Source organism: Gavialis gangeticus, unplaced genomic scaffold (genome assembly GCF_001723915.1).
Source record: "Gavialis gangeticus isolate Ggan-Ray unplaced genomic scaffold, GavGan_comp1, whole genome shotgun sequence".
Lineage (NCBI taxonomy): Eukaryota > Metazoa > Chordata > Crocodylia > Gavialidae > Gavialis > Gavialis gangeticus.
The window spans coordinates 18728977-18755694 of NW_017729014.1; the positions used below are offsets into that span (position 1 = coordinate 18728977).

At 47.1% G+C, this 26718-nt stretch overlaps 2 protein-coding genes across 2 annotated transcripts in view; both read right to left on the reverse strand.

Annotated features, from left to right (window-relative positions):
- Window positions 1-7961, reverse strand: part of AGMAT (agmatinase) — a 14769-nt gene extending 6808 nt beyond the window's left edge. The window contains exons 1-5 of the mRNA XM_019511890.1: window positions 7432-7961; window positions 4927-5129; window positions 2196-2244; window positions 1334-1529; window positions 540-719 (exon numbers count right to left, since the gene is read on the reverse strand). Coding sequence (XP_019367435.1) covers window positions 540-719; window positions 1334-1529; window positions 2196-2244; window positions 4927-5129; window positions 7432-7841 — 1038 coding nt within the window. The 5' untranslated portion in view covers window positions 7842-7961. The remainder of the gene's footprint in view (window positions 1-539; window positions 720-1333; window positions 1530-2195; window positions 2245-4926; window positions 5130-7431) is intronic.
- A 4772-nt stretch (window positions 7962-12733) lies between these two features.
- Window positions 12734-26718, reverse strand: part of PINK1 (PTEN induced putative kinase 1) — a 16136-nt gene continuing 2151 nt past the window's right edge. The window contains exons 2-9 of the mRNA XM_019511564.1: window positions 26679-26714; window positions 23651-23926; window positions 22037-22140; window positions 18790-18972; window positions 17902-18065; window positions 15549-15676; window positions 14847-15083; window positions 12734-14439 (exon numbers count right to left, since the gene is read on the reverse strand). Of these exons, the coding sequence (XP_019367109.1) occupies window positions 14179-14439; window positions 14847-15083; window positions 15549-15676; window positions 17902-18065; window positions 18790-18972; window positions 22037-22140; window positions 23651-23926; window positions 26679-26714 (1389 nt within the window). The 3' untranslated portion in view covers window positions 12734-14178. The remainder of the gene's footprint in view (window positions 14440-14846; window positions 15084-15548; window positions 15677-17901; window positions 18066-18789; window positions 18973-22036; window positions 22141-23650; window positions 23927-26678; window positions 26715-26718) is intronic.

The following is a 26718-nucleotide window of genomic DNA, read 5'->3' on the forward strand; positions in this document are numbered from 1 at the left end:
GTAATAAAAGGGCTGGTTACCTGGGTTGGGTAGTAGGATACTGGGCTAGATGGACCACTGTCTGACACAGTGTGGCACTTCTTATGGGCTTAACTTTGGAATCATTCTGCATCTTTAAATGAGAGGATTGGGTTTTGTTTTTTAAACGGTTGAGGAAAAATCTGTTAGGATTAAGTCCATGCGTTTCTGCCACTCTAACCTATGCTTTCTGCTTAGTATTTGCTATATGGGAGTGACCTGAAAGCAGGGAGCTAGATGTAGAAACACAGGTCCCATCGAGCTACATGTCAGCTCAGTCTCCTCTATCAATGGGTAAATTCCACTCTTGTCAGTCAAGCTCCACACGACAAGAGGAATCTTAAATGGTACCAGCCCCTGAGACTCCAGCCTTCCTCTCAAAGCACTTTAACTCATTTTGATCCCTGACCCTTCCCATTCCGGGACTTGAAGCGTGTAAGTTGAATGCCTACCTTTTCTGTGCCCATGATCTTTCCTTTACCCACTGAATGTTTGAGAGCAAAGCCAGGGCACCTCCTTACCTGAGCAGGTGTGAGCCCAGCAATTTCAGGTGTCCCGGTCCCAGGGGCAAAGGCGGGGTCTAAGCCATCGATATCAAAGCTGATGTAAATGGGCTTGTCTCCCATCTGCTTCCTCACTTCTCCCATCAGTGGTACCAAAGACTTCATCCAGCAGTCCTCAGCCAGGACCACCCGGAAGCCCTATTAGAGGAAATAAAAAACAAGCATCAGACTCCTACTGCTCAGAGACTTCCTGCCCGGAGAGGGACGTGCAAATGAAACAGGTCAGAGGTACAATGGTCCTGGGTCGTATTTATGCAAACAGTTCTCCCCAACCTGAATAGTCCAAAGCAGGCATCCTCTAAGCTGTACTACCTGCTGTTCCCAGGCATCCCTGATCCTCTTTCTCCATTGCCTCCAGAGCCTACAGACTTGGCCAGCAGTATTTTCCTACAAGGGAAGGTACCCCAGCATGCTAGAAACAACAGGCAGGATTGCTGTAGAGGAGGGTGTTTTCCTTTCTAGCCGCCACTCAGAGAGGCCATGGGGACTGCTGTTAAAAAAATGATAGCAGATAGGGTTTTCTTGCTCTAGGATGCATTATAAATTGATACAGACTGGGATAAGGGCCCCATGCAATTGCATCAGTGAATGTGAGTAATAGCTTCTACCTTCATTCGCTAAGCAAGCCTCACAATAAGCCATTCAAGTAGGAGAGAGATTTACTCCCAGCACTGAGCTCTCGACGTGGGCACCGCACTGCCCGCAGGAGCAGGCACAGTCCCGGAGAAGGTTGTGGCCGCAGAATAAGTTACCTGGTCCCGGCTGTATTTGTAGGGATCGGGGGTATATGAGGAGCCTCGAATTCCAATCTGAACCACACGCTTGCAATCCAGGAGCCCCTCGTCCACACAGCGTCGGAATGGCGTCCCGTGGTAGATCTTCTCCCCCAGCGCCTTATCTCCCGTGTCGGTGTGAGCATCCACGTGCACCAGCCCCACCGGCCCATGCCTAGTTGGAACAGGGTAGCCGCAAACAGTCATGTTAGCACCAGGCCTGTTTGTGGGCCCCAACGTGATTTTCCTCAACCGTTCAGCATGACACTGCCTCGGAGCCTTTGCAACCACAGCTCTGCCCCTCAGCACAGCCTGTAACTGTGTTACAAGCATGCATTACCCCACCGACTAACTCTCGAGACAGTGATAACCTGAGGGAGTGGGGAGCACGGTGTTGGCTAAGGTCTGCCCTGCCGAAACAGAGGAGGGGTGAGAGGCTTCCAGCCTCCAGTCACTGATTTACAGCCTTCTGCCACTTATTTCTGCCCAAGCATTGGTCCAGCTGCATCTGAGTACTACATGGACCTCGCCATCCCGAAAACACAAGACGTCCACGGTAAGTCTAGGCTTGCCCAGCACAGCGTAAGGCTCCACAGTCAAAGGTGAGGGAGCTTCTATCCCCAGAAGGCCTCAACTACAGGCACACACTAAAGAACTTAAAAAAGGGTGAGCAAGGGAGGGATATGCAAGCACGTGCCAGCTGAACTGGGTAACTGGCTTCTATATCAGACAGATGGCCCAGTTACCATGAATCAGCTGAAGAGCATGATAATCTTACGGCGTATCATCTCTCCACACTCATGATGTCTCTTTAGCGCACACGTTCAGGCTTTGCACTTACTTTTCTGAGACAGCCTGCAGGATAGGGTACGTTATCGTGTGATCTCCACCTGCACCACAAGAGGGAAACAGAATGTGTCACGTTGTAAGAACAGGCCGGCACTGATTGAACGCATTTTAAAATGATAGCGACTGATGTTTACATGATGCCTTGTCTATGGGTATTGCACCACATGACGGAGAGAGGGATTGCTAGCGGGAAGTCACTGCATCAGTTTGTTCTGTCCTTGTACAGTGCTGAGCACAAACCAGATCTCAGTCTGAGACTACAGCTCCAAAGAGCTCTGCTAATACACGTAATAATATTATTCCATCTGATTAAGTTCCCTGAAGCTTTAAGTGGGTGACAGATTCTGGTAAAACACTCCTAAATCCAGACAGCTGTATCCATCTGGCTTCAGCTGCTACTGAAGGGCAGCTTCCATGTGCCCTTGTAGTGCGCAGAGCTGAACTTTCAGCAATTACTATTACTAAGTGCAGCCACCCACTGTTATTCATTCCTCATCTGTACTTACTGCAGCATTGCTGTATATTAACTACCCCCAGAGATCCTCTTGCTGTTGTAATAGGGATGGAATAAGATCTGGAAGAGATCAGATTTCACCTGCCAGAGGACTGGCGCCACAGCAGTGCAAAGGGAGGGATCCTTGCTAGAAGTTATAAATAGAGGCATAACATGTCTAAATATGGATCCGGGCTATTTGAGGAGGCTGCAACTTAAATTTTCGGTTTGCCTTCCACATTGCCATCACTTTATATAATCACAACAGCTAACGCTGTTACTGTTTGCAAAGTCGTGGGTGCTTGAGTTAAACAGCAGACAGACACACACAGAGACACAATCTGATTCACTGCCTGCCCCAAAGATAATGCACCGCACAAGGTTCAATTCCATTTAAAATCCTAAGCATTTTCCTTTGGGGGCATCAACTACTTTTATTTCTGATCCTGCTAAGCAGGCTGACAAAATACCTTGAAAATCAAATGCAGATACAGGCATACCTCGGAGATATTGCGGGTTCGGTTCCAGACCCCCGCAATAAAGTGAACACCGCAATAAAGCGAGTCACACGAATTTTTTGGTTTCCCAGTGCATATAAAAGTTATGTTTACACTATACTGTAGTCTATTAAGTGTGCAATAGCATTATGTCTAAAAAAACAATGTACATACCTTAATTAAAAAATACTTTATTGCTAAAAAATGCTAACCATCATCTGAGCCTTCAGCGAGTCGTAATCTTTTTGCTGGTGGAGGGTCTTGCCTCAATTTGTAAAAAACACAATATCTGCGAAGCGCAGTAAAGCAAAGCACAATAAAACGAGGTATGCCTGTATTTAGCTTTAGTCTGTGTTCAACCTGTAAAACAGGTTTCTCTCTAACCCTGGCTATTCAGTTTTAACACATTATTAAAAGGCATCATTTATCCTAGGAACCTCAGATGCTAACAAATAATAAATCACATTCCCTAACTCAGCACTGGGCTTTGTGCAGATTTCAGGTTTATCACACACTTTTTACTGTGCTTGGTTATTTCTGATAGATTTTTCCTAGCAGATGAGGACACACTGCAGGAGAGAACTGCAAATATTTTGCCTTCATTAAAAGAACATTGTTGACTGGTAGATAAATGATACCTGGCTCTTTGAAGCAAGTTACAGCTAGAACAAGCCAGCTGGAAGAATCCAGCTCTCATCGGGAATTTATTTTTAAAACATGTAAGACAAGTGAATTAAGAAAAATATATATCATCTACAGGCACCCAGAGCAGGAGCTGGACTTTTCTGGTCTCATACTTTTGGAAGAATAACTTTATATCATATGGGGGATATACACACACACCCACCCACCCCATATATATATTGCCATATGTATCTAAATAGCAGAAACATCCAATGACTTGTCTACTGGAATTTCATCAGTCGTACTGGGCTAATTAAACTGCTTTGGCGACTAGTCTCTGTGTGGACACTGCTTCAGAATCAGAGCAGCTTTTTTTTTTTCAGTTCAGCTTAAATCTCTTCCAAAGTGACATCAGTTCAATCACAAGGAGCTTTAGAATAAGAGCATCTACATGGAGGATTAGACCAGTATAACTTTATTGGTTTAAATTCATACCGTAGCTTCTCCCACTATCGCTGTCCCAGATCAAGAAACTTTGAATTAGGATTCTCCCTTACCTCCAATAGTGCGACAGAATACAGGTCTGCAAGCTATAGATTTGGACCTGAAATCAGATAACTATATACACACAGATATATACACCAGCCAGCCAATACAATGAAAGCAATATAGTGCCAACATGCTGTTTGGAGAACCTTGCCCATTCATTACAAATGAATACTGGGAGGTTGCTGAACCCCTGGCTGTCTGGTGAGCAATGAAGTCCCAGTACCAGGCAACATCAGCTACTGCCGTTGAGAGTATATGCTGACAAGGAACTGGACTAAGCAGCGGATATTTTTGTTCAAAAGTACTTTGGGGTCATGTTTTCTCATCCATATGCAAAATGCCAAGTGACTAAGGAAAAAACAACCAGGAGGAAATGCTGGAAGCAGCGAAAAGCTGATGGAGAACGAGTTCTCTCCATAGGGAAGCGATCGGTTCTACCTTGCTCTCAACGCCCTGTAGTCAGTGAAGGTTGTAGGGAAGGAAGGCGATGGCCTCAATGCCCCAGGGATAAATAACCCATGTTTCAACACATGAAGACGGCCCTTCCCCTGGGTCCTTACCCAGCACAAGGGGAATGCAGCCCGTGGCCACAATCTTCCGAAAGGCCTCTCGGATTTGCCGGCAGCTGTCCTGCAAGTTGTAGAGGTTCACGTTCACATCGCCAAGGTCAGCGACCATGAGGGAGTGGAAGGGCGCTGCCCGGGTGCTAGGGTTGTACCTCCTCACCATCACCGACTCGGCTCGGATGTGGCGCGGGCCAAACCTGGAAGAGAAAGAACACCATGCTCTATGATCTAGTAAGGAAAGTTGCGCGGGATCAGAGGACACTGTGGCCAAGGGATGCAAACTCCTCCTAGATACGTGGGCGGTGAAGGGTAGGATACATCTCGTTGGAACGACCATTGGCCCAAGAGGTTCACGTGTGGCTATTGCATTGTGGTTGCGATTTTCTGTCAGGGGCATAAATGCTTCTAGGTCTAGCCAGAGACCTAAGTGTGAATCTAGAGTGACTGGCAAAGATTTGGAAGAAAGACTCTCAACTCCTAGTGAGCTGCCTGAAAAAGACCTAATTTTTTTTAGAAAAAGTTGAGCATTCACTTTATTATATTCAACTCTCTTAAAAACAAATCTCAGTTGCGTCTAGATCTGCGACAGCCGCACAGTCCATCTGTTGAAGTGTTCAGGCCTTGCTCATCACGGCAGTGCATGGTGCAGTCTATCACAACTATCGCACAACAGCTTCCACCTCCTCCTGCTTCCCCTGGGGCAGTGGGAATTATCTGGAGTAGCTCTTTCCCCTTTTGCCTCCTTGGTTGTTGTCGTGGGCAAGCTGCGAGCATTTACTGGAAGCGAGTGTCTTAGGTTTGGGTTACCTTACAGAGAAGGCTTTATTTCCTCTGATCACAACCATCACCCTGCAGGCTGGCAGGCCCTGAGGATCACAGCTTAAGAGTGTGTGTGGGGGGTGGAGGTTTACACCATGTTAGTCCAGGAGGCAGCGAAGCTTAGGGCTGTGCGAAATGGTACCATTTTTTTTCGATTCGAAACTGCTGTTCTGTTTTGTTTTGTCGAAAGTTTTGCTGTTTTAATGTTTTGCCCACAGGCGATAACGGGGAAGCTCGAAACAGCCTATAACTATGTCATTTTTGGCCTGATTTGGATGAAGCTTGCAGGAACAATAGCCCCTTCTGAAGGCATGAAGCCTGCCAAGTTTCAAGGAGATCGGTGCAGGGGTTTGAGGGAAACTGCCCCTCAAGCTGCAGATAAGCAAAACTTGTGCCATGGGTGACCCTGCGCATGTTAAGGTGCAGCGGGGTGACAGCTACAGGGATGGTGGCCCCTGCTGTGACCACAATGCCTGCCAGCTGGGGAGGGGATCAGTGCAGGGGGTTCTGGGGCCTGCACCCCTAGCGGCTGATGGACATAACTCGTGACATGGGCGGGTGACACTGTGTGTGTGTTAAGGTGCGCCCGCACATCACTGACACCGAGGCAGAAAGCAGGGCAGTTTGAACAATCCTGCCTTTGATGCAGCTTTTCCATCCCTCCCCGAGCACTGGGATTGGAAGAGACCTCAGGGAAGGATTTCAGCCACTGGCCAATTGCACAGTCAAAAATGAGAGCAGCCCTTCCCCCTCCCTCTCCTTACTTTTGTTTCTGTTTCCCTGCAGGAAAGCCCAGCTCGAGCTTCAAAACTTGAAACGTTCTGAAAATTTCAAAACGTTTTGACTCACCTCGTTTCGTTTTGAGGCTGCTTTGAAGCTCTCCGTTTCGTTTCCATTTCACGGTTTTGAGCTCAAAACGAGTCGAAACAGTGTTGAAACGAAACTGCCGGCGAAATTTTGCACAGCCCTAGTGAAGAGGTCACCCTTGCCATCATGGTAGCAGTGTAGCCACGCAGGGTGACCTGGCGCCTTCACTAGTAAGATATAAGGTGGATGAGCAAAGCATCGTCCTTCCCCATGACAAAACCACCATCAGCAGTCTAGCCCCTCTCAGCTCCAGACATCTGTCTCCTCAATTTAAATACATGCCCTTTGCCTAATGATTCCTGAAACAAGGGGATAGGAAGAAAAGAGTCCGATACGGTGGTACTGGAGACTATGAGAGAGAGAGAGAGAGAGAGAGAGAGAGAGAGAGAGGCACTGCCGGACTCACGGATTCAGGTTCAACGCAGACGGGAGCAAATGTATTTGTGACTATCCAATCTGACCGTTTGTGCAAACAAAGCAAGCTGTCACTTCTGTTCCTCCAGGAAAGGCAACAAACTCGCACTCACACCAGGCACCTTTGGATGGCACTAAACAGGAGCTACGCTTTGCCTGGTCCCTGCAGCTCGGGGCTGAGACCGTGGTCCAGCCGCACAGGGAAACCTGCCTGCGCCATCCCTGTTCCCTGCATAAACAGAGATTCACTCCCCAGGCTTGTGCATCCTGCATCGATGATCCTTGGATGTTTCCGAGCCTCAGGTGGAAATGGGCGGTTTCTGTGGGCAGTGGCACTTGACCAGCAGCCTGCAGGAAATAGGTGGTACCTGCCCCCTTGGCGTAATCGCTGCCACTTACCTCGCACCAGGACGGTTGGAAGTTCCCGTGTCAAGAGGGACCCCAACGAAAGCTGCGTCCAGCCCCTCCGCAGACACCTGCACAGGCAGCTTCAGCATGGAGCAGACCCCCACAGGCCTGGCCACCGACTCTGCGCTGGGAGGGATGTTGAACCTGGAGTCGGAGAGCAAGCGGCGAGGCACAGAGCGCCCCAGCAGCAGAGGAAAGACCCCCCAGGGGAAGCCGGGCTTGGAGCCAGGAGCTGCCAGGTGGGTCCTGACCCCCGCGCAGGGGCGAGCTGCACTGCTGGCGAGCGCAGGCGGCTGGGGCTTGGCCAGACAAGTGCCCGTGAAGGTCCGGGTGCCGAGCCCCTCTTTGCAAAGCACCCTGGGGAGCAGCTTGCTGCGACTCAGGGAGAAGAGGTGCTCCATGCTGCACTCCTCGCTCCCAGGCAGAGCAGAGACAGAGACAGAGACAGAGACAGAGACACGGCCACAGCTGCCCTCTCTCAGCGTGGGAGGCAGATTCCTGGCCGGGGCAGTAGGCACAGCCCTGTCATTTCATCCCCCTCCCTCCCCCTCGCAGGTTCAAAGTGCAGCCTGGACAAGTGCACTCCTCCCCGTGCCCCCAGCATGAAGGGCAGACGTAAGCAGCTCGCAGCTCAGCCACACACTTTTCTTTTAATCTCTTCCTTCCTCCCTCATTTCTCTGCTTTCCAATGCTCCCAACTCCTCTTTTTTGGTTTTTTTACTCCCCCCTGCCCTTTCCTCCAACACGCTTTGTATTCTGGGAAATGGAGTCTCTTCCTGCACTGGATTTTCTTGGGGTTTGCAGGAAAACTCCTCGGCCGAGTGCTGAGACTAGTCCAGCTAACGGCAGCTGGCTGTGCTTTTAATTCAGGTCAGAGACAGGTTGCAGCCTGAAACTCTCCAGTCTAAAGCAGGCAGCCTGTTTTCTCAGCAGGCCACTCTCCCATAGGAATAAGGGCAAACGTTGTCCCGGGTTTCCTCCCAGGCCCTGCTGGGACATGCTCAAGGATGTGGCCTGGGGGCCTCCGTTCTAGCCATCCCCGACGCGGCTGTGATGGCTTCTTGGAAGACTTACCAGCCATGTTTCTACGGAGAAAGCTAAAGAGCAGCCCCATAGCACATCTCACAGAGGAAATAAAGCTCTCTCAACGTGTGGCCTGGCTTTGGGGGTGGGAAATGGAGGGTGAGACAGAGCGTCCCTCTGACCGGCTTTTTCCTGAGAGCCTCAGTTGAGGGGACCAGTTAAGCTGCCCTAGGAAGCGGTGAGAGAGTGGTAGCTTCACCCCAAGTCTGGAAATAAGGCAGAATTTACTGCACAAAGAGCAAAAACAATGGTTTCACTATAAAGCGTTTCCCAGTGCCTGCGTGTCTCCCCCTCCCTGCCCGCACACACGTGTGTACATGCCTCTGTGTGTGTGTGTATATATACATATACACATACACACACACACATACACACACCACTGACCTCAGCAATATTATCGCAGATGAGTAAGCAGAAACAAGGAAAACCACTAAGAAAACCACACCAGCGGGAAGCCTTTAAGAGAACGCCTCTGAACGAGAGCTTTGAGCTGGATTTCAGGGCGGATAGGGAGCAAATCCTGGTAGCAGATAAGGAGACTTGAATGCCATCACAATTCGTGTAATGTATAAGCACGGTCCTTTGGGAACGGTGCAAAAAAAGTGGCAGCCGCTCACTGAGCCAGGCACCTTCTGCTCATTTTAAGGCAGGAGGTTTTCAGGCTGGTGGCTGAGAAAATGCTGATTCCCCCTCCCCTTCTTCTGAAACGTGGTTTGCATGAAAGGGACCCTGGATTCCAGCACACTGCCCCTTAACATGGGGTATCTCCCTGATGCTCAGCAATTAGAAAAGGCAGCCTCTCATCAGGGTGCTAATTCACAATCCTTTGCCCCACACTCACATCCATCTCTTTTCATGCCTGCTTAGGAGGTTTGGCTTATGCAGCTGACCGAATACAACATTTTTCATAGCGTCCAACAGCTGAAAGGATCTGCAGCCGTTCTGTGAACTTCACCAAGAGATTTCTAAGGAGCACTCGCCCACCCCTGCTATCGCCTCCCCACAGAGGACAAATGCGGCAGCTATATAAACAGTGCAAGGCAATGGGTTAGGAAAGGAGGATTTTTTTTTTCACTTCTCACGTCTGTTTGACTGAGCTTGAATCTTTGCTATTTTGTCTCCCCAAACTCAACTCTCCAACTGCCCCAGTCAGGGACCAGCTAGAATGACCCTGGCAAAGTCCCCAAGAATATGCAAAGGAGGCTGCAATCTGAGCTAGTAGGGCTTAAACCTTGCTTGAACCCGGGTAATCTGTACCAACGCAGATCACCGCTTTCCTTTCCTGCAGGAGAGATTTGCATTGGGGGCAGCTATGCTGGCAGATGGCCACCAGTGACTTACCCTGAATCCAGGCACCAAGGTAGCCAAGACCTTAGTCAGCAAAAAAGGCTTCAGATGGGAAGCAGACACAAGTCTAGAGTTTATCGCATTTTCAGTCTATGCCATAGTGATCCAAGCATTCAAAGCAGGAACCATCATGCAGAAAACCAGTCGTGGCCAGAAGCTGTCAGTGGAGCCTTGAATGGAGGGCAAAATATGTTGCTACGACGGTCCTACAACGGTACTTTCATTCATAACTTTCTTTCATAACTCCCACTCCTCTTGTTTTCAAGAGCAGGAACTTATAGTCATTTTATATTTAAAACTACCTTGGCCAGAGCAGGCAGGAATGTTCTTGAAGCCCAGATGTTCTGTGGAGGTGCATCGGCTCTGTTGGTTTTTGTTGGGTCTCCATTTCCGAGACATGTACACGTGACAACCTAGCAGTGTGGGTGCTGCCCTGAGATATGGGAACTAGGGTCAAGTGCCTGATTCTGCCAGAGTAATCAGGGGCTTAAAACCCCCTGCTGTGAGATGGAGCAAGGATTTGACCCAATCTCCCACATCCATTGCCTCTTTCCCAATTGAAAACGCTCAGTTTCCAGGTGCAAATAAAGGCCGTTTTGACACTATTCCATTTCCACGAGACCCTTTGGAAGTTCTTTTCCACCATGATGCAGAACAAGAAAAACTCACAACCCCAAAGTTACAACACAGTAGACGTGTCCTCTAGCCAGTTCTAATCTTACCAGCTGGGCTGAACAAGGTCAAACCAGATTGGATACACCAGGCTCAGAGAGGTTTTAGATGCCCAACAGGCTTAACTCGGACTATGAGAGAAGGCTGTTGGGTACGCTGGTCCAGAGAAGGTGAGTGGAAGTAGGGGAAGTATTAAGAGTGTCGGAATAGACAGATTTATTAGACAAGCACTGCTTCTGTAAAACAAGCCATTCCATCAGGATGTGGCCATGCACTAGTTACTGGGAACGTGCCTTTCTAGTCCAGTCCAGCATCACGCAACCTTCCCCTTCCCCTCCACCAAAACCAAGCGGTTGGACATGTAGTTGGAAGAATGTCTATTTAATCCCTCTGTGAACTCTGCTTTGCAAATGGGACTTTTGTCGTCTACATCATGACTTTCCTTGTAAGGAGTCCCAGCCCCAAACCACCATCTAGTGTAGGTAGCAAGGACTATACAACAAATGCATCTTTTAAACCTCCTACTTAAGGATGCCAGCAGACTGCCTGCAGGGGTCAAGAGAGCTCCCAGCACATTAAACTTCAGACCCCACAGATTGCTCTTCACCTTATACTCCAGAGGATGATTCTAGTCCCTGGGAAAGGCAGGATACTGGACTGGTTGGAGTCCATCTACAGTCTGAGCGGTGGTCTTTCCAAAAGCTCTGTTCATATTTCTGCTCCCTACTGCACTGCTGACTGGGAAGAGGGGCAGGGAAAACAGGACTACATACACATGTGTAAAAACAGATTAGCTCCACGGTGGGTCATCACATCGTGCTTCTTCACAAGGAATAAATCTAGACGGAAGCTTCAGTCCTGCAGGTAAGAGTGAAAAATGAAGGTGGACATAAAGGGGAGCTCTATCACTTGTCCCTATTAATCCCTCATTCAACTGGAGACACCAAGAATTAACAACTGACAGGAAACCTGGCCAGGATGAAAGCAAAGAGAAAAATGACTCTGGTGGTGCCCAGCGCTCAGCAAAAAACTCAGTGACTTCAACTAGGCAGCCTAACCATGGTCAGCAGATCCTCACGTGAGAAGCATCAGCCCTCAGATCTATGCTGTGTTATGAAACACAGAGCACGTGTCTGTTTGAGGGAGGGACCCCAATGGGCTTACAGTCAGGAAAAGGAGTTGCTGTTTCACCTTTATCTCAGGGACATCAATGCTGTTTCCCAGTTCCTTGCTGTCAGCCTACAGATCTTCAGTGCTGCTGGGAGATGCTGGCACCATGCAGGAGAGCAGATTCGGGTGTTTTGGGATAGCACCTTCTGCATCACTGCAGGGAGCTGGACTAGATGATCCTCCAGGTCCCTGCCAACTTTGAATTTAGATAAATTTGAGGCAAAAAATGCCTGAAGGGCAAAAGCCTCACAAGCTGAACTGCCTAAAAAAAAGATCCGTGTCACACAGTCACCAGCAAGAGACGGGCCTTGAGATACCCAACAGAAAGAAGTATTGGAAGGAGCAGAGTCCTGTTTTGCTACCAACAGTGCAGAATTGGTGGCAGGCAGCCCTGGTCTATGGAAGTGCCCACTGAATTTTCCCGTCCCTTTCCATCTGGAATAAAGCCCACGTGCACCCCACATTTGCTGCTATAAACATCACCTTCCACAATTAGACTGGACTGCACCAAACTGGGATATTTGCAAGTGGTGAGTTACGATTGAAACCAGCATTTCCACACCAGTTCTACACCACAGAAAGCATTTACTATGACCTTCCCAGGTATTCCCAGATTTTGGTTTTGTTTTGTCGATCCTTTCATAGGCTAAGAGCTATCTGGGGTTTGCCACACAGTTCCAACCATCTCCACAAAATAAGAGGAGCAATAATGTATTCAAAACATTTCAACTTTGGTTGAGCCCTCTAAGAAGAGCTGGGGAATGCCCACAGTGCTCCTTTTAAAGGGTGCCAAGCTGGTTTTTGAAGAGCCTGGATTTAACTGCCATCCTCCTGGGTGGAGTAAAGGAATAAGCCAAGTCCTCCTGGTGGCTCGATCTGAAGGGAGCAAATGGCCTTTTAGGATCTCAGGCCAGTAATATTTGCTATGCTGCAGAACAGTGAATTTGTAAGGCCAAGTGCCAGGCAGATTCAACCCCCAGGTCACTGGGCCCCTGGTACAAAGAACAGAGACAAAATTAGCTAAAGCATGTTCTTTCACTGCCAGAGCCAATGTGTTAATTTATTGTGCAAAGAAGCAAAAACAACTCTCTTCAACTTCTGAACACCCACAGCTCACAGCTAGGAGGTCTAACAGTGCTTTCATTCAAACAACTGTTGCTAGTTAAAAACAAGCGTTTTACCCCACAACCACAGGCTACCACTAATTATTAAACAGAAAACCAGCTATAGAATAAAGAATGTAGTAGCCACACAGAACTCCTTAAAGAGCTATTGCTATTTAACCCCTGTTCTATCTTTGACTGTTTTCTCAAACGAGGTGCCCTGTCTTTTGGCCTTGCATGCCGCACTAGGAAAAGATCTCTGGCAAGCACTTTAGCTCTAATTAAAGAGCAAGTTCTACCTGTTCTTAAAGGCAAATTACTAGCTCAAATATACAAGTTACTGACTTGCAGTGATCAGGGAAGGCATGGATGGTACTGGGAAACCAAACCTTTTAAGTGTAGGGTATCTGGATTTGATGTTCCAATTTAGCCCATGCAGAGATGAGCTTGATTTATGACACTGTATTTGGCTATTATAACAGGCGTGAAGCCTTTAAAGGGGTGAAAAAAGTAAAAACCAAGCTCCCTTCAGAAAGCAGACATTGATAGCTCTGTATTGCCTGCATCTTTGTCATTTCACATATAACTACTTTCTTTGCAGGTCATGAGAAAATTGCCCGGCTCCTAATGCACCACCTCAAGTCAACAGCTCAATAACAAAGCCCTTGGTTGCCACTTTATATCTACGGCTGCAGAGGAATATGACTGCAGTAAGAATGAGATTAAGATTTTATATTGTCCCATGAGTTCAACTCTCCTCATTGCCTGAACGGAAAATCAATTTGATTATAAAGTGCAACTGCAAGGCTCTTCTGTCAAGGGTAGCTGAAGTACAGCCCCCTCGGTGAATAAACCCCCTTTGAAAAGAAACTTTCTTCAAGTGCCAAATCCAAATTCTCAGATGTGAATGAAGCTGGCTGGACAGCTTCCAAACCAGCAACCACAACCTATAGCTTGCAGTCACATTGATCTCAGGATCCTCTAATGCTGCCTGTGGCCAGAGGAAATCAGAAAGCTAAAACTCAGGCTGACAGGGACAGCAAGGCCTGATGTTGCTTACAGCATACTATCTGCGCTCTCTTGTGCCCATAGGTCAGCAGAGATTGGAGACAACCACTGTGCCAAAGATCTCCCAAATCCCACCACATCTTGCTATAACAGTAACAATTAAACAGGGTTTCCAATGAAACCATGTATAACCTGATGCATTCTCCCCCTCTTACATAACACATGCCCCAAGCCTTCAGATTTTCCTTCTGAAGCATTCTAGGCATCTAGATAGGTAGAAATACTAGGTAGATAACCAAGTGCTATTAGGAAGTGCCCTTTATGCACTGCAGGGCTCCCCACAGAATTGTACCCTTCACAAAGAGCTGCTTCTCCACGACAGCAATAAAAATGCTGCCTCCCAAAGGGTTTCGTACTCCAGGTTTGCCAGGAAGCACATCTTCATCTTTGTTTCTACCCTGCTTTTGTCCACCAGTCCTTCCATCAGCAAAGTGGCAGCCGACTGGCAGAGAAGCCAGCCAATCATCTTGTCCAGATGCAGGTTTTTTGAAGCCAGGATTCGTTCGCCCCAAAGGCTTAAGTGAAGCACATTTGCTGCAACTCTAGCAGACAGTCTCTGAAACGAGAGAGGGGAGAGAAAATATGGGCATCTTGCTGAATCACACCAGTTGTTAGCAGGTAAATGGGAATGTTCGTTTGCAGCCCACAGCACATTCAGACTAGCACTTTGTGGCTCTTATGTGGCTCCTGTGCTCAAGCCCCATCAGTCAAGGTCCATTACATGCCTGCAACCCAACTTCACTGCAATCTGCAAAACCATTCAGTGTCAAGAAGTGGATCCTGTATCCTACTGTCAGTGATGTCCCATGACAGTTTTCTACAGTCATTTGCATTGCGGTGGCATCAAGGGGCACCAGTTGTGGACTGGGCAACTCGCTGGGCTGAGCACTCTACCAACACTACTCTGGACAGTGACGCACCACCTGAAACTCTGCTTGCAAAATCAGCTGCAAGAGCTCTCACCTTGCTGGGATCCCGCAGAAGTAGCATCCTCACTACCTGCTTCACCTCGAAGGGCACAGCCTCTGGCAATGCTGGCAGCTGGCTTTCTTGGTAACTTCTGCTTTCCAGAGTGGATCTCCCTGGGCCATAGAAAGGATTACACAGTCCGAGGATTTCATATGCAATAGCTCCAACTGTCCACGTGTCTGCTTTACTGTAGTCAATCACCATGCTTGGACCAGGTTGTGCTGTGACCACCTGCAGAAGAGGCACCACAGGAGACATATGGGAAAGTTCAAATAAATGGCATAAACATATTTGACGTCTTGGTATATCTACTTCTCTGCATAAACACTTATAAGGGGCAGATCAGCATTTCCACTGGGACAAACTAGTGAAACAAGTTGGATAGTGCAACAATACCTCCAACAACCAATATATTACATTAAGGCATGAATGGCTACATAAGCAGTCAGAGACAGACCTTTACTAAGTACTAAAGTGGCTACAGACTGATAGAGACTGTATTAGCAAGCATTCAAATATTTTACAGTGTGTCGTGGGAAAGAATATATAATGAAGGGGATAGTTGAGAGTCCTCCAAGATCTGTTATTCTGGATCTAATTCTACTTGTATTGAATGTAATGGCAAAATATTCATGGATTTAGCTGGGATCAAGTCTGTAACTACCAAACAGAGATGACCATTACAGAAGGAATTACCTCAGGTGCCATAAGACAGCCATTGCCTCCCCGATCCACATACCAGCTGGTAAAAGGCAGTCTCAAGCCAGTATTTTCTTCAGCCAAACAGCAACCAAAATCTGTGATCACCAGCCAGGGACAGCCAACTGTCAAGGACACAAGGGTAAATGAGTTAACACTGAACCCAGGTGTGCACTGGGGGCTTGGTTTTACCTAACTACCAGTCATTATGAATTACTGGAATCTTTCCTCATAGGAATCTTTCCAGCCACAACTTCTTTTCCCTCTCTCCCCTCTTCAGTATTAATAGTTAGAAGCTTTGATTTTTGTAAAGGAAAAGCAATTTGTCCATTTCTCTGTGAAAAGTACCATTTATCCATACCAAGGTTTCAGTGATTCTGCCTTACTGTGAGGCAGAATGTGATTTTTTCCTTCTGAGGTTATGTGAACCAAGACACTCAAGATCATCTATACAGTTCCCATTACGATTCAGATGCGTTGCTAATGGGAGCAAGTAGAAATGCCTGATGGGCAGAACAGAAGCACGTACAGCGTTCTGTCCTCAGGCATAAGCAGCAGAGCTGCTGTTGAATGATACGAGAGACATACTGGTGTGTCGGGTCTAATGGAGCTTCATTAGGACAGGACAGTAATGAAGACACACAAGGTTAAGATTTAATTGGGTGTGGAGGAACCTTTTAGGGTTTTTTTTATCTGTAGCAAATACAGAAGAGAGGAGTCGTGAATGTTTGCTCTGGTTAATGGTTACTGTCCTGGTGACGAGTGAAAAACTGCAAAGCAGAATCACTGATCTCCAGACCCTGATCTATAGAAACTGAAGTTTTAAATCTATCCTAACTTCATTTGCTACAGCCCCGGAAAGGAGCTGCCTTCCAGAAACCAAAATTGCCAGGAGAGCTGCTGAAAACCCTCTGGAGGAGCTACAGTAGGATCTTTAATTACACAGTCCTGGGTGCCTGCTGTATTTTCCCGTCCATTAGTATCTCAGTCATGCTGAAGCAGTGCTCAGGTAATTAAAATCTCAGTTAAAGAGGGTGACAGTGGAACAAGATGAAAGTGCTTTTGGCTTTAACAGTCTGTTTGTTTCCTCTGCTCTCAACTAATGTTTAATGATCCTAAGGTGCCGCATTATTAACCTATCTGTGCTGTGGGATTTTAGAAAATGCTCTCTGCTGCCTGGCAAGCCGCAGATTAAGCAAACACACCCTAGACCTTCATAAATGGAGCACTGAATGCTACTGCCTGCCTGCCCATGGTTCCTGGCATCGCGCAGTTAGCAAGCAGTCATACTTGCCCATTGTGCTTTGCACCGAAATAGCACCTTATGTTGGAATATCTCCAAGCATTTTACAAACGTGACACAAACATCCTCCCACGCCCCATCAGGTCAGAAGCAATATCTCCCTCTCTCAGATGGGGAAATGGGTTCAGGGAAACCAAATCACTTCCCAGATGCTGGAAACTCTGTAACCTCTCAGGTGGGTTCCTTCCCAGTTACATACTGTGGCTGGGTCTTTCAGAAGGAGCTCGAGCAAGTCTATACAGTCTCTGACCATGCTGGAGCACACCTGCCATGAAAATATCCCCCATCCATTTGTTTCTACATCAATGGGCTGCACAATTCAAAAAGGATGTGGAGAAGCTTGAGAGAGTCCAGAGAAGAGCCATACGCATGATCAGAGGTCAGGAAAACAGACCTTACGACGACAGGCTGAGAGCCATGGGGCTCTTTAGCCTGGAAAAGCGCAGGCTCAGGGGTGATCTGATGGCCACCTATAAGTTGATCAGGGGTGACCACCAGTATCTGGGAGAACGTTTGTTCACCAGAGCGCCCCAAGGGATGACAAGGTCGAACGGTCATAAACTACTGCAAGACCGTTTCAGGCTGCACATAAGGAAGAATTTCTTTACTGTCCGAGCCCCCAGGGTCTGGAACAGCCTGCCATCGGAGGTGGTTCAAGCACCTACATTGAACACCTTCAAGAGCAAACTGGATGCTTACCTTGCTGGGATCCTATGACCCCAGCTGACTTCCTGCCCGTCGGGCAGGGGGCTGGACTCGATGATCTTCCGAGGTCCCTTCCAGCCCTAATGTCTATGAAATCTATGAAAGTGCCAGTATCCCCTGTAACATGGCTGCTTTTTAAGCCCTGCTGGGCATGCATCCACCAGTTCACCCACAACAGTATGCCCCAAACAGCAGCTGTGCAATACCGAGCACGTACATTAGAACAAGCAAACACGGTGTGTTTTCTCTGGTGCTTAGGTCAGTACAGGCATGCCCCCTGGCACTAGTTAAATTACTCCCTTGAACTCACTTTTGTCCAACTGTCCTCATCAAGTTACATACCGGAATCAAACTCAATGAGGATGTTGTCTGATTTTAAATCCCGGTGGGCTATTCCATGTCGAACAAGATGGTCCACACCTTCCAGCAGCTGTAAAATCATCATGGTGCCAAGGTGGACATCCAGAGTCCTGTCTTGCAGGTACTGGCGCAGGGTGCAGGGATAACTGCAGAGACAGCAGGTGTATTAGCATTCAGGAGCTCTAGAGCTAACATTCATCTCTGTGTTACAGGCATCTGACTGGAAATACTTCACTATGGCATTTACTAGTTTCTGCCCACTCACTCACTTCCCTCCAGAGGCCTATACTCGGCAACATGACACACACAGTCCTATTTGCAGGGGGCCTCTTAATCCTCATTCTGTATTTTGAGTGCATTAGTACAGAAACCATAAGCAAGCCCAGGAAAGCAAGGAGATACAGTGCAGTGAGAGCACTTTTCCAGAGCCAGGTTGCTCAAAGCAGCAAGAAGGAAAGGGGAATGGAACTATCTCCCTACAAAGTGCTTCAGTCCAGTAAATGCCATGACATGCCCTCTGCAAAGGAAAAGGCAGTTAAAAAAATAGAGAAAGGCCGGAGTTAGTGAGTTACTTCTGCATCAACCCTGTATGTACAGGCATACAACTGAAGAGGTGGAGCAAGTGCATTAGAAAACTTAGAAGTGTTCCCTCTTCCTTCAGTGAATTCACTGAAACTTACTACTATGAGAAGAGGAACAAGCTTTCAGTATCTGACAAAAGTTAAAAGCTTGGGAACAAGAAAAAGGTAAAAAAAAAAAAAGGCAAAGCTCTGTAAGTGCGTTCTCATCTTCAGAAACAAGCCAAACCAAAACTTCACTGCACAGTCACATGACAAGTCTAAGCAAGTTAAAAAGTTCCTCCCTACTTACTTTTTCATCACTAAGAAGAGTGTGCGGCTGTGACCAATCCCCCGGGGGTTCAGACTTAATGGGAGAACATCTGGATAGTCTGCATAAGCTCCAGGCAGCAGAGGCACAGAGGATGTAAAAGCTCGGATCACCTGGATTATGTTGGGATGAGGTTCTAATCTCTTCTTCCCAAAGATGCGTTTCCTGTTTCAACATAATTGATACATCTGTTAAGACAGGGAAATTAAAACCCCAAAAGCAATTGTAGAATGGCAAATTACAGGCACTTGCATATCTGTTATTTTTTAACAATCCAGCCCCTCTCCACTGAAAGGCTGGGAAAGCGGTTAAGCATTCTGCTCACTTGGGAACAGAGCTACAATTAAGACTGCTAAGTGCCATTAAAGACACACCATTAAAACACACCAACTAAAATATGCCTCACGGTCATTAAAAACTTCTAAACACTGGAAAATTAGACAACTCTAATGCCTCCCCTCAATGACCATAAAGCCCTGCAGCAACTTTCCTAATCAGACCCTGTCTTGCAATCTAGCTCGCACAGGCACTTGTGTGTGCCCGCATGGAGCACTCACTGCCTTCAGCAAGGTTCTGCAAAGGTCAAGAGAACTTCAGAGAGGTACCATCATCTGTGGGCACAGCTCTGATTGCAGCGTGGGAGCCTAAACCTTGGTCACTCTGCAAAGACAATCTTTGTACTGATCACTCATTGTCTTGGGGGGGTGGTGCTGGGGCAGCTCAGACTGCAGGGAGAACATGAACTGTAGTTTTGACCCACTCCATTGATTACAAGTAAAAGATACAACTGATACAACTGGGCCCTGGCCATGATATGCATTAGACTCCCCTTGCTCTAGATTGGTGGAGACCAAGCTTCTTGCCAGGCATGCCACAAACTAAGTCTGTGCCTTCCTCTAGTGCCACTTCAATCCCCTTCTGCCACTTTCTGTCCCCCATCCAATCTGCCACATGCCGCACACAGGGGCTACCCATGTCACTTGGAGCTGGCCACCCCTGGTTTAGATGATGATAAATTCCAGGCAATAAACTTCTATCATTTCCTACAAGATGCAGTTTATCGCTCTGCCATGAGAGGGCATTCAAAACATTTGTTTCATCAGCGATTTAAAGACAAAGGATTAAATTGAGAAAAACAGCATTTTCCATCAATGTGATTGTTGAACATGAGCCATCAGCGCTTCCCCTGCTAAGCTCTAGTGAGAACGATTAAAATCACAATATATCCCTTCACTTCACTGCAAATCCTAGTAACCTTTGCATGCTAGTTTTTTAATTAGAGAAGGTCAGGGCTAGTCAAACAGACGTGCCGTTTAGTAAGGTTCAAGGAAGAAGTCATCTGTTTTGAAGATGTTGATTTTATAACTGGAGGCAGAAGCAAGATCAAATTGATGCTGGGAATGCAAAACCAAGCCATCTATTTTCCAGCATACACAGGAAGTGCCCATTAAAATAAATGCAAATTACATGTATGCCCATGCATGCCAACTATCTATTTGGTTTGGCTGTTATATTCTGAGGACAGCAATGTACCAAGCAGCACTTATTATTCGTGTTGGCAGATGAGATGCATTTGAAATTTAAAACAGACAATCTGGACTCTGGACTACACTGTTTAAACTTAAAAAAAAAAAGTGTTGACAATGATACAATTTGACTGGAAAACAGCTCTTTCTTGCCTTGATATTGTGAAGAAAGACACTCAAAAGCATTTTAAAATTTTAATGTGCTTTGTCATTTTTATACTGCTGATTTACTACTTAGTTCAGGGTGTGAGAACAGGGTTTCAGCCATTTTCCAGTTTGTTCTGGTCACTCATAGATAATTTCATGTAAATCTTCTGTACTAGCAAAGTGTTTCCTCTGATAATTATGTAAATTAGGGAGATGTCTCTACTTCTTTTTAAAAACCAAATCGTGCGTGGGGTCCAATCTGATTTAACTGTCTTTTGAAAGGCTTCAATCACAAAAGAGGCTGCAAGGACGTATCTTTGGAGTTGCATGTGCACATATTCACATTAAAATATTTCCCTCTGCTCTTAGTAACAAAGACAATGTATTGCTTTGACACTGTTCATCACTAGGCCCCAAAGTACTTTTCAAAGCTGGTCAATAGTATAATTGTCCCAATTTTACAAATGGGAGAATGGGACACAGAGGTGAAAGGGTTAGTCCGTCGGCATCCAGCAGTCCAGGGGCACGGCTGGATTCAGAGCCCAGGTCTCCACAGTCCTGGCCTAGTGCTCTGCCCTTCAGGCATATCATTACCCCAAGAAAGAGGAGTGAGTTTTAATATGTGTATTTCCTTTACAACAGTGACATGTTCCCAGTCCCTTAACCTGAGTTCTCATCCAGGGAAATGAGGTTGGGCAGGACTATTTCCATGGATGCACCACCAAGCAACCCCCTCAGCTGCAGGAAGTTTTCTGTGGTGGCAGATGACAGAACAAGGAGCAATGGGCTCAAGTTGCAGCAAGGGGAATTTAGGTTAGAAATTAGGAAAAACTCTCACTAGGAAGGTAGAGAAGCACTGGAACAGGTTACCCAGAGAGGTGGTGGAGTCTCCATCCTTGGAGGTTAAGACCTGGCTAGACAAAGCCTTGGCTGGGATGATCTAGTTGGGGCCGGTCCTGCCCTGAGCAGGGGGTTGGACTAGATGTGACCTCCTGAGGTTCCTTCAACCCTCATTTTCTATAATACTAAGTGCTACTGGGGAGCTAATACCTTCCTCTCCGTTGGTATCAGCCAATGCCCCAACTCCTGAAGGCACACTGTATTTTCCAGGGTGGCAGGATTTAGAAGAAATGTACAAACAGATCCTGTCCCCTTCTGGTCACTAGTTACAATAACCCCTTGCTGCCTCTGTTTTAACATGTTTAGAAACATCAGCTTTGTATTATGACCTAACTCCATTTCCAATTATACCCCACCTCACTGGACTCCAAGCAAGTTGTCAATGGAATATAAGATTCTTCCTGGCATCCTCTCTTAAATGTTAAGAAGCTACCGTCATTTTGATAATTTCTGGCTTTGCCGATTCTCTCAAGAAGGTAAAATTTGAAAACATCTTAATCAAAGATTCCTTAATCCCCTTTAAAAAAAACAACATAAAAGCACCTTTAACTCAGAGCTTCCCAAACAGTATTGGTTCATCACTTTAAGCACTGCTGTGAAGTGAATAAATCAAGGTAATATTTAGGGGACCTCCAGCCCTGATATAACATGCATACCTGTGGCAAGAGACAGCTCCATATTCTCCAGACAAAGCAACTCCGCTGGCTGGAACGAGTTCCTGACTCATGGTGCTGAGGATCGCTTCACTTGAAGAACCAGCCTACAGAATTGGTTACAAATAACACTGTATTAAAGGCCCTTACACTTCAAAACCATCTTTTCTAACCAATGAAACCGGAAGCCAGTAATCCTGAAGCCTGTATTACATCTCAAGGAAGCTGCAGATAGATGAGGTCAGGCTAGAAATAAGGGGCAATTTGTTAGCCACATGGTGAGTTTCTCATCACATAAAGAAAGGAAACTGGGCATCTTTTTGAAAATATCAGCTAGTTCAACTCCAAGACATAGGCTTGATTCAAGAATTACTGGGTGGAATGTTATGGGCTGTTGGATGCTTATCTTGCTGGGATCCTATGACCCCAGCTGACTTCCTGCCCTTCGGGCCGGGGGCTGGACTCGATGATCTTCCAAGGTCCCTTCCAGCCCTAATGTCTATGAAATCTATAAAATGAAGGAAGTCAGACCAGAGGATCTCATTCCAGCCTAAAAATCTACAAATCCCAAAAAATCTAAGGGGCTGGCACTTTGGAGAATTCTTCTGTCTCTTTTCCCTGGAGAAAAGATAACACCTCTCAATCTCAAAAACAGTTGCTTTTTGGACAGATAGGCTGTGTCCAGAGGAGAGCGCATACAATACCACATACTGCACATTCAGCTGTTCTCTGTGCTACAAGGGAGCAGCGCGGGGGGGAGGGGGTAGGGTTGGGTGTTATGACCCCTGGATATCCAGGGGTCAAAAAAAAAAAGTGGAGTGGTGTACGTGAGAGCAGCATCCACCACTCAAAACCAGAGCCTGACTGGCTGAAGTCACACTCAGGCTCCTGGCCAGGCTCCAAGAGGCAGGATCGCCACTGCTGCAGCCCCCAGAGGCCCCCAGGTAAGGGGAACAGTGCTGGCCGCAGCTTCCCCTACCCCACCCGGGGTAACCTGCCATGCACCAGAGGGCACATGGCACAGGTGTTCCCCAGGGACAGGTAGCAGCGGCACAAGGTGTCCCACTGCTAGCTGTCCTTGGGAAACCAAACATCTATGCTCGTGGAGATGTGGCCAGCAAGTCATTTGGGCTGGATGAAACTTAGGGGCCCTTTAACGTGTAATTCTGCCATCTGCCTGGCAATCAGCACTACTGGTTTTTAGGGTAAAATTATCCATGGTAAATGTATATCTACTTATATACCAGAGCATTTCTTAGAACAGGGATCCCTCAACCTACTTTAGCAGAGTTTCGCCATTTTCTTCAACTACTAACGGTTTCTTGGTATTCAATTTAAAAATGCTCTTTTTCTTTGAAAACAACAGATAAACCAGCAACAGGCATATGGATATTGCATTGGTGATGACTCCCCAGGGAAGAAAGTTTTTTAGGAGTGCTAATCACCGTGCTTTGTGTCAGTTCTTCAAAAATCTCCTCCTCCAATGATAGACTGACAGCTTTGTTTTCACGCATTAAGCATGTGCATAATAATTAAGAGCTTTCAACACCTCGGTGGTTAACATTTCACCCAAACTTCACAAGTGACAGACTAGAAGAATAAAGCCTACTTCCTTACCGAAATGTTCCACATCATTTTGATCGCTAATGGGAAAGCTTTATTTTTCTGGGTTGCTTGTACAGGGTTTTCTTCAGCAGCCTCAACCGCCGACCCACGGGCCCGCTGTGGATCCGGGCTCCAGCCGGAAGTTAAAGGAATCGCTGCTTCGTAGACAGCTGCGCTGCATCCTTTTCCAATGGGCTGGCCAATGCGGTACTCTTCCAGTTTGAAGCCCTGCCAGCGGAAACAGCTCAGTGGATCTTTCAGCGGCTTGTTCTTCCTGACAAATATCGTCTGCAAGGAATGCGAGAATTACTCAATAATTCAAAATGAAGAACAATTTTGCTACAGAAGTTACAGGGTGTACTCAAGGGTGTTCATGCCAGGACCATACTAAAAGGTCAACACAGCTGTCAAATGAGAACCTTTACATCTTCCTGGCTCTAGTTTAAAGTTTACAACTTTAAACTAGAGCCTATTGGGACAAGCGCAGAAAACCCAATCCACAAATATCAACTCGATGAAAAGAAGTCAAGCTTCTTCAGTTTGGATGCTTCAACTTAGCATTCAGGAATAAAGCAAGCATTTAATGATTGGTAGTACCTCTCTGCTTCTCTAGCATCCTTTCTTTATCAATATTAACCCTCTGAGATCTTTATGTCAACCCTCCCACTAACCCGGTAAGGTTGATCAGTTATTATCAACAGTTTAAATGTGGTCACAGCCAGGTCTCGAGAAATGCTTGTTGGTAGAAGGGACCAGAGGTGCAGGGGCTTTCTGCAACACCTCTAGGACTACAAAAGTCCTATGGCAGGTGCAATTATGTTGGCATGAAAGTGCTGGTTGTAGCCAAACACTTTTTTTTTTTAAACCAGCATAAGCTATGTCTAACACTGGGGAAATTTTACTAATGTAACTATTGAGGCAAATCTTTTACTAACTTAAAGAGGTTATGGGGGTTTGCCCAAAATGTCACACCCAGTCCACTGCAGAGATAGAAAACAAGCTGAATAAGGGCTTATGACCACATTGCAAATACGGAATACAGACTTTCTATTAAAGTACACACAGAGCTCACTACACCAAGTTATATCGAAAATACATTCAAGCTAACTGACAGTCCATCACCCACCAAGTCTTTTATCACAGACGATTCTCAATTTGTACTGTAGACACACACACGTTTGAACCCAAGAAGGGGAAAAACACTTTGTTCATCTACACAATAACAACTTCTGCAGAGAAAGGTCGAGAGATCCCCATAAAAGAGGATTTAACATTGTGCTTACCTCCCTCTCTGCACAACTCCATAAAATAATGTTTAAAAGAAAACCTGATTAAGAGTAAAGGCAGATGGACTAAAGATGCCTGGAGCTTTATAGCAGCTGAAACTGCCAGCTGGTTAGTTAGAGGAGGGAATCAGTGAGGGGGAAATGAGCAGGGATAGAACTAGAGAAACATGGAAAGAAGAGGAGCTGGAGAGCGCACAGAATCAGAAATGAAGACGGTGCTAAAGAAGGAAGTGTGCCTAAGGCGGCAAGGGAATAAAGGTCCCAATCCTGCAATCAGAGGTGCGCAGGTAGACGTGACCACAGAGTCTGGGCCCCAAGCCAGGCTTACAGAGTCACACTAGTGATCTTGGAGTCACAGATGACTCCAAAACAAATAGGAGTCATCAATGTGATGATGAGATCAGTAAAGCCAACCGCACTCTGTCACACATTAGCAGGTGCATCATGAGCAGGTCTAGGGAGGTGATACTTCCCCTCTGCAGCACTGGTAAGACTGCAGCCAGCGTACTGCATCCAGTTCTGGGGGCTGCACTTCAAGAGGGATGTAGACAACATGGAGTGGGTCCAGAGGAGGGCAACTCGCATGGTTATGGGGCTGCAGGTTAGATCCTACAAGGAGAGATTGAAGGACTTGAATCTCTTCAACCTCTGCAAAAGAAGGCTGAGAGGGGATCTTACAGCTGTCTACAAATTAATTGGGGCAGCAAGAAAGAGAAGATACTCTGTTTACCAGGGCGCCCCTTGGGGTTACTAGGAACAACGGCCACAAACTGGCAGAGAGCAGATTTGGATTAGACATTAGGAAAAAATTCTTTACAGCGAGTGTTGCCAAAATGAGCTTCCAAGGGAGGTGGTGCTCTCCCCTACCCTGGGGGGCCTTCAAGAGACTGAACAAGCACCTGGCTGGGGTCGTCTGACCCCGGCGCTCTTTCCTGCCCAGGGCAGGGGGTCGGACTCGATGACCTGCTGAGGTCCCTTCTGACCCTAATAAATAAATTAAATAAATAAATAAATAAATAAATTGGATGAAATCTAGTTTAACTAAAGTGATGAAGTGAAACCCAATGACACAGGGTATCCATTGCAAGCTGCGATGTATCCCTTTAATTTACGGTACATCGAGGTGAGGTTCGGCCGTGTTGCTCTGATCTAGCCCGGGTCTTGTCAAAGTGCCACCATAGCACAAGGTGCGGGTAAATACCCCGCTTCTTGGACAGGTTTGCAGCGCACACCGAGTCCCACGCTACCCTACACCCAAGCGAACAGGGCTAAACCTCACTCAGTCAAGCACAGACTGCGGCGAGCGCAGCGGAGATGTACCCGAACCAGAGCAAGAAACCCAAAGACATTAAGGATCCTCGCAGGGATGAGCAGCTGACTTCGCTCTGGTGTCAAAGCCAAGCGAGCAGCTTTGCGCTGGTGTAAGACGCGAGGATCAGAGGAGCAGCCTCCCAAAACATACTGCTCTGCTGTCTACCCCCGAGCGGCTTCTGGTTCAGGGCAGCTCTTTGCTCGGGGCTCCTGGCATCGTCCCAGCACCGTGTTAGCGCTGGCTGCGGGGAGCGGACTGACGGCGCACTACCTCACGAGGAGGAAATCCGTGGCAGCGTGGAGTGCGGGGAGCATGGTGACTCCAAGAAGCGAGGGATGCTGAGGAGGAGGAGACGGAGGGAAAAGACAACACCTTGCATTAGGCAAGGCGGGGGGGCAGGCGGGGAGCGGCAGAGGGGACAGGAGCCCGGCCCGGCCCGCACCTGAATGCGGCTGCAGGCGCCCGCGGCCCGGCGCTGCTCG